Here is an 8,394-nt window from a genome sequence, read left to right as displayed (position 1 = left end):
CTTCAAGGAGATGGGTTGATACGGTGGCTGCGATGATGGGCTCAAGTATAGCAGGGATTGTGGGGCTGGTGCGGGATCGGGCAGTGTTTTGTTCTGCTGTGCATGGGGTCACTATGAGTCGGAAATGACTCGATGGCACTTAACAACAACAACAACATACAGGAAGGAAGGTTGGGCAATCTCCTTCCATAGTGATACCGCCTTGGAAACCCAAGGAGGGGTCACTATGAGTCGGGTCCAACTCAATGGCACATAACAACAACAACATATCTATATATCTGACAAACTAATAGTGATTTTGAAGCTTTTGAACTAAAATGGATGTTGAATACAGAAAGAAGGGAACTGAGTGGAAGACTACTGGATATAGAGGAAGTAGAGGGAAGTAGTGGAGCTCAGGTCTCCATGAAGCCAAAGAATAGATCTTATAGGAATGGTAGAAGAAAAGGGAGAGGATATAGGGGAGTTCGTTGGTGTGAAAAAGTAAATTTGGGCACATGTGAGAAAGGAAGACAGGAATTCTGGAGGTGAAAAATTTCAGGCGATAGCAGGCTTTGGGTATGACTCTGCAAGTGAAAGACTGAGGCAGAGAAATGGAAAGTTCAAACAGGGCCTTGAATGAGATGTCTGTTTGGATATGGAAGTCATCCAGGATCATGGCTTCACTCAAGTTGGAAAGGAAAACAGTAATACAGGTGCCAAAGCTTTTATATGATGATGAATTGTGACTAGAGATTAAGAGATGATGATACCAATAAGAAGGGAGATGGTGCATAGCTGGATAGCAGGAATATCAAAGCAACAGTGATATTATTACTATTTTTTTCATGAAGGTAAGAATGCAATGGTCTGGAAACAGTTCTAAGGACAATGGAATCATCAACTTGAGGCTACCTGGGGTTTGGAGGAATACACAGCCATTATTTCCAGGAGAAATGTTGTCCTCATTGGAGAATGGGATTTCAGACAAGATAGCAAGGCAGAGATAGGGTTCTGAAAGAAAGTTGAACATGTAGGAAAGATTGCAAAATATAGAATGAAATTCCAGTGGGTACAGTGGAAGAATTTGGGAGGTAAGGAAGAAAAGTGTGTGTGCATGTGTGTGTGTGTGCCTTGGAGTTACAGGGCAGTGAAGAATAGAGCATTTGGGTATTTTATCATGGTGGTAGAACATAAATGTCTGGGAATGGTGTGGGGACCCAGGAAACTGGAGGAAGGGTCTGAATGAGTAAAAAAAGGATACGAGAGTATGGTAGTATCTGCAGTTTAAGTAGTCTCCCTCCCATCAGGTTAGGACCTGGGAACAGGAGCTTAGCTGTAATAATGAAAGCAAAATAGAAGTTGGAAAATATGACAGGACATGATTAGTGGAGACTTCCAGTTTAGAACTTCATCCAGGAAAATGAGTTCCTTAATTACTGAAATGCTAATAATATAAAATGTCTAGTCTGGCAGAGTTTTTCACCAGGAAGCATAGGGCCTTTGCAACACTTGATCCACTCTAAGTGGTCATTGCTCCCCTCAGTCTTTCATGACAAAGGTTTCTGGTAAAATGGTTTTATAGAAATTCAAGTTCTTCTTGGAAATCTGAGATATATTACAATATACATAATTTGCAAGAACTTTTAAAATTTTTCAATATTGTAATATTATCAGTTGTAATTGGTTAAAAAAAAGGGGCATGAATCTTGAATCTACCTTGTTGCTCAATAATGATAAATAAATATTTAAAACTCATGTAACAACTTGAAATATATTTTGGAATATACTGAAAATATATTTTCCAAAGGTATTTAATTCAATATCAGGAAGTGCTTAGATACTGTTTGAATCTTCTTCTTTCCCAAACCTGAGTGGTGATACAGACTTTACAAATAATTTTAAAATTCATGCTGAGTAATGGACTTACTTTGCATGGGCTATGGATGAGTCATATGTGAACAAGCATGATGGTCTGTTGTTGTTTCTGATTCATAGAGACCCTTTATAAAACAGAACAAAACACTGCCCAGTCTTGTGCCATCCTCACAATTTTTACTTTGTTAGAGCCCATTATTCTTCAATTCATCTCACTGAAAATTGTCTTCTTATTTGCTGACTCTCTACTTTACCAAGTGTGATGTCGTTCTCTAGGGACTGGTCACTCCTGATAACATGTGAAAATTACGTGAGATGAATCGTCACCATCCTCACTTCTTCTTCCAAGACAAATTTATCTGTTCTTCTAGCAGTTCATGGTATATTTAATAAGCTTTAGCAACAACATAATTCAAAGGCATCAATTCTTCTTCAGTCTTCCTTATGCATTGTCAGCTACACTCATATGAGGCTATTGAAAATACCATGGCTTGGATCAGGTGCTCCTTAGTCTTCAAAGTGACACTTTTGGTCTTACACATTTTAAAGAGGTCTTTCACAGCAGATTTGCCCAATGCAATACATCAAATTTCTTGACTGCTGCTTCCATGAGCATTGATTGTGAATTCAAGTAAGAGTAAATCTTCAGGAACTTCAGTCTTTTCTCTATTTCTCATGATGTTACTGATTGGTCTAGTTGTGAGGGTTTTTGTTTTCTTCATGCTGAACTATAATCCACTCTGAAGGATGTAGTCTTTGAACTTCATCAGTAAATGCTTCAAATCATCTTCACTTTTAGCAAGCAACACCATATCACAGGTTGTTAATTAGTCTTCCTCCAATCCCAATGCTGCATTTTTCTTCATATATTCCAGCTTCTTGGATTATTTTCTCAGCATGCAGATTGAATAAATATGATGAAAGAATACAATATTGACACACAACTTTCCTGATTTGAAACCACACAGTACCTCCTTGTCTGTTTGAACAGCAGCCTTTTGAACTATGTACAGGTTCCACGGGGTCTAGTTTTAATTAAGACCAACGTTTGAACTCTGATCTTTTTGGAGTTATATCTGATAGTATTACTACACTCTCATCTTTTGTCATAAGAAAAGAGACTTGAGAATTATTTGCATTCCAGTTTAATTTTCTGCTTAAACAATTTAAGAAATTGTATTTAAACAATTAGGACTTAATATATTTATGTTTGTATTCTGACACCACATTCAGTGTCTAGGATAGTATAGATAAATGATTGTTCAACGTACCTGTTATATAATGCAACAATAATGCTGCATAACAACCAGAAAAACTTAATGGCATACCACCAAAACTACATTTATTTTGCTCATGAGGCTGCTGGGTTTATCTGACTTGTAACGGGTCCAGGTGATCTCTGCAGGACTGACTAAACATCTGGGGTACAGGTGTCTATTTCTTGCCTTTGCTTGGATGTTTGTGGCAGTTTATCTCTGCTCTATGTCTTTTTCAATCTCTAGTAACCTAATCTGGGCTTATTCTTACAGCATGAAGGAAGTGCAAGGATAAGCAAAACCAACTGTGTAGGCATCTTTCAGACCTTGGTTGTGACTTTCAGAGTGAAAGGTTAAAGTAGAAAAATGAAAAGTTCATTTGTAAGAGAGTCACACATAGTTTTGAATAGGATGTCTGTGCGGATGGGGAAGTTAGCCAGGATCATGAATGTGTTGAAGCTGGAAAGTAAAACAATAATACAGGTGCCAAAGTTCTTATATTATGATTGATTGTGACTAGAGATTAAGAGATGAAGTTCTAATATCCTGTTGGTCCAAAGGAAGCTACATGGAGAAATAAAAAATCAGAGCAGTAGGAGGGCCAAGAAAACTACATGGAAAACACTTGGATACAGAGAGAGGTGAAGAATTGGGGCCATTAATGCAACCAGTTCACCTTCTTGAATTGTAAAATGAGCACATCAATCATAGAATGAGGTAAAAAGTACTGGACTGTGAGTCAGGAGACATATCTCTGAGGCTCAGAACTGTTCATTGTGTCAACTTTGGTAAATTAGTTTATCTTGCTAAACTCTAATTTCCTTATTGACTCTCTCCAAGCTTGAAAGATTTTTAATTTTATAAATCAAGCTTTCAATAAATTTAATAGTACACAGACATGGCAGGAGGATTTTGTGGGAAATTTGTTCATTATCCTACACTTTAGTGAACCAAAATGGTTAGTGTGGATGGCCAAAATTTATTGGCTATTTTTTTTTCTATGAACCTTTGAGTAGTTTTAGTAGTATTCAAACTGATAAGCTTCTAGTCAAAGTTTGGGTGCGAAGCAAAGTGCTTAAAGTTCCATTTCCTATTTAATTTTTGATCCTATCTGATGATTCTTTTGAAGTATATAATATGTCAGTATAAACCAAAAACTATGACATTTCTTGGAGCTCTGGTGGCACAGTGCCTAAGGCATTTGACTGCTAATCAGTAGGTTTGTAGTTCAAACCTACCAGCACCTGTGGAGAAGGAAGATGAGACAGTCTACTTCTGTAAAGATTTACTGCCTTGGAAACTCAATGTGGGTTGCTGTGAGTCGGAATCTACTCAATGGTAGTGGGTTTTTTTTTGTTTTTTTTTTAGGTTTTATGACATATCTTACATGAGATACAAATTTTAAGGGCTGTTGCAGTGCCTTAATAAGAAATTGCTATGATGTTGATGATTCTTAAATAGACTAGAGGAGCAGTGTCAAGTTTTCACAATGCTGATTAAAAATAAGGGTTATTTAAAAGTAGATGTTATAGATTTGTTTTATATAAAGGTTACAGATAATATGTAAGTGAAATCCATGCTTCATTATGTATAACACATACCTATTTAATACATAATGAAATGCTGGATTTTTTACAAAAATAAAAAAATAATAAATCAAAATATTGTAGATAAAAAAATATAAGCTCCCCAGGAATAAATTAGTACATAATCTTTGAAGATGACTTTCTGTGCCTGAAGTGGTTTCTTATTCTTGTTACTTCTATTGCATCAGATATTCCACACCTAGATTACCAAAACATACTGATGAAAATACAATTTGTAACTCACTTGGACCTGTAGAGTGTTCTGTTTCAGACTTATCAAAATGACTTGTCACATAATAGATGTTTATCCTCGCTGGATCTCTGGGAAGCATTTATTTTGCACTGATAATTTACTTGTGAAATCAATCACTATGGTCGATGTCATTTCAGATTCACCATCTAGGCATAGCCAGAAAACCACACTTAAATCAAGCTGGCCCAGATTCAGAAGCACCAGTTGCTTGTCAGAATAATTCGGCTGATCTGGACAGAGAGAGGAGCAAGAGAGAGGCAACTACAACTGCAGACTCCAGTGTGACTACAGGTCAGTTAAGCCACACGACATTGATTTTAACTGCCTGTGTGATGAATGCACAATACAATGGTGTCTTTCTCCTATTTCGTTTGGAATGTGACTCATCTCAATGAAATGAAATTTTACATGCAGACGGTATTAAACCCTGAGAATCATGAGAAAGCTGTTCATTGTTACCTAGTATTAGATTTTTCTCCTCATTTATGATTTTCATGACCAAAGAAAGTGTCTTATTTTAAGATTCCATGTATTAGTGTTGTAACATTTTGATTTTTTTGCTAGTAGGATTAATGGCTTGAGCAAAGAGGCTAAAATAATTGTGATGTTTTAATTTAAAGAAGGGCCAGGTAAGTCATCTAATACACCCTTGAATTATGATAGTTTAGTTTATAGAGATAATGATCTGATTATTTTCATCTCTGTCGAGGGCAAAACAAGGACAAGTAGACTTGTGCAGCATTCAATTACGCTACTAAAGTAACTTCCATATTGTGGAAAACTGGGAAGAGTTACCAAAGGAAATAAGAATTTTCTTTCTTGGCTATATTTTAGAGACACCACACTAGCTTCATGTCTATTATACTTTATCTTCAAAACTCCATGTTTAGTTTGTAGAAAAATTGAAATCGTAATTATTCTTAAGCATACAGTTTGTTCCTTTCTCTTCCTTACTTGGTTTTCTAACTAGCACACTTTTCCCTCCAAGGGCATGTAAAAGTCAAAATAGTAGATATAAAGTCTTGAAATGTTTCTGCTCCAAATGCTGTCTGTACAGTCTGGTTCTTTCAAGTAGTTAGCTTACTGGCTTCTGACACTCCTATAAAAATATCCTATAGAGTTTTTCTTATTACCTTTTCATTGACTCTCTCCGAGTGATAAAAATGAAATTTTGTAAAGGGCTTTGAAAATCATGAATATTGCAATTTCTCCAAATTTCAAATACTAATCAAGTCTGACTATAAAAGAAACAACTGCAGTGAATTGACATTACTGCAGTGTGTTGACTCTCAAGTCATTATTAATTCATTGGAAACTTTTTTTTTTTTTCCTTAAGATTCTGAATCCCAAGCAGTATCAAATAACACAATTCCTGAAAGCAAGGTTTTTGTTTCAATCACAGGAAAACTTGTTATCTGATATGCCCCCGTGTGCATCTCCCTGGGCAGGCCATGGTACACCAGCAGCCCCAGCATTGTGCCCCAAGTGAATAGTGTAGGATGTGTTACCCAGCAGAGCAACTCCCATTTTGAACATGCTGCCTGTAAGAGTTTTAGGGGAAAAGGGACCTGGAATTAAAGCAGTGGTACTGGGCAAGTGAGACTTCTTACCTTTATTCAAGAAAATAAAATGATATCTCCTTCCTAAGGTTAATTTCAACATTCATTTCTTTAGAAATTATCTAGTTAGCATATCAGGATAATATTTTTATTTGGTTCTCCATTTTTAAATACAGAAAATTACAGAAACTTTTCATATTATGAGTTATAAATGTATTATATTTCCATATATAAAATATAAAAGTAAAGTAAAACAGAAATACAATTTTCAAACTTCATTTTTTCTTGTCACTATAGTATATACCTCTCAGTGAAAAAAAGGGAAAAGACATATGGGTCCATTCTTAACAATGACCATACCTGTAATGGATGATCTGCATATTTAGTAACTACCTACAGGTTCAGGATGGATAAATGATACCCTTTCTGAGCTTTCCCTCTCCTTAATGCTTAGAGAAAAGTCAGTCTGTTCCTAAGTTGCCTTGTGGCGAGTGTGGAAATTTCAGTCTTCGTAGCATATCATAAAATGTCCCTGGGTGGTACTAGCAGCTTGCACTTGGCTATTAATACAAAAGTTAGTGGTTCAAACCCACCAAGCAGCATCACCAGAAGAAAGGCCTGGTGATCTTTTGTAAAGACCACAGCCAGAAAAACCTCATGGAGCAGTTCTACTCTGTAACACATGGGGTTCCCATGGGTTGTAATCAACTTGACTGCAGTAAGTTTTTTTTTTGTTGTTGTTGTTATTGTTTGTTTGTTTACTTGTTTGGTGGCATAACATAGACCAAAAAAATAAAAAAAATTATTAAGATGGGTGCTGCTTTTCTAGTTTTGTTTTTTCAGGATACCATCTAGGTCTTAGTCTATCAGTTAGACCAGGTGAGGTGGCATAGTGCCTAAGGCATTTGACTGTTAACCAGAAGGCTGGAGGTTCAAACCCACCAGCCACTCCTTGGAAGAAAGATGGCACAATCTACTTCCATAGTGATACAACCTTGGAAATTCAAGGAAGGGTCTCTATGAGTTGGATCAGACTCGATGAGTTTGGTTTTTTGGTTTTATCTAATACCAAAGATATCAAAGCTAATTTTTTGTTTTGGAGTTCAGTGAAAACAACTAAAGGATTTTCTGTGATCATAGCCTACTCTATTCTGTCCAGAAAACAATGAGCTAACTCAAGCTCAGTGTCATCAGTCTCTAGCTCCTCTTCACTAAGAAACTAATGAGAATGCCTCACCAGATCTCCAGGTGACCTTTCTTCTGTGGGTTCTTTTTTCACTCTAGTTGTGCAACAATGCACAGGTCCTGCTTTAGGAACATTATTCTTAACACTGTGCATTGTTTTGCCAATAAATTCCTAAAAGCACTGTCCTATGAAAATAGGATGATTAAGTGATTAACCTTTGCAATACAAACTCAGACTACTAAGCTTAAATGTTGACCCCTAATAACCTAGTTGTATACATGAGCAATTTGTTAACATCTCTAACACCTTGTTTCCAAAATTGAGTAAATAATAGTGCTACTTCATGAGATTGTTTTGAAGATTATACTAGATAGATAGGTAAAAGTTACTATCCAAACCAAACTCTTAACATCAAGTCAATTTTGACTCATACCAACCCCCACTGGGTTTCCAAGGCTGTAAATCTCTTCAAAAGCATACTGCTTCATATGCCTTCCATGGAGCAGCTGATGGTTTTGAATCACTGACCTTTTGGTTAGCAACCAAATGCCTTAACCACTACCCCCCACAAGAGCTCTTTCAAGTTAGTATCATACAAAATAAATTCTAATCGAATCATTGTTGTTGTTAGGTACTGTCGAGTCATCTCCAACTCATAACAACCCTATGTACAGCAGAACAAAACACTCCCCAGTCC

The 8,394-nt window shown here is 36.5% G+C and overlaps 1 protein-coding gene across 1 annotated transcript in view; it reads left to right on the top strand.

Annotated features, from left to right (window-relative positions):
- Nucleotides 1-7,036, top strand: part of THEMIS (thymocyte selection associated) — a 245,636-nt gene extending 238,600 nt beyond the window's left edge. The window contains exons 5-6 of the mRNA XM_007946609.1: nt 5,090-5,243; nt 6,966-7,036. Of these exons, the coding sequence (XP_007944800.1) occupies nt 5,090-5,243; nt 6,966-7,036 (225 nt within the window). The remainder of the gene's footprint in view (nt 1-5,089; nt 5,244-6,965) is intronic.
- Nucleotides 7,037-8,394: the final 1,358 nt, after the last annotated feature.

Source organism: Orycteropus afer, unplaced genomic scaffold (assembly GCF_000298275.1).
Source record: "Orycteropus afer afer isolate SDZICR_OR568_19922 unplaced genomic scaffold, OryAfe1.0 scaffold00167, whole genome shotgun sequence".
Lineage (NCBI taxonomy): Eukaryota > Metazoa > Chordata > Mammalia > Tubulidentata > Orycteropodidae > Orycteropus > Orycteropus afer.
The sequence above is the reverse complement of the archived record's forward strand: the minus strand, read 5'-3'. Positions and strand labels throughout refer to the sequence as shown.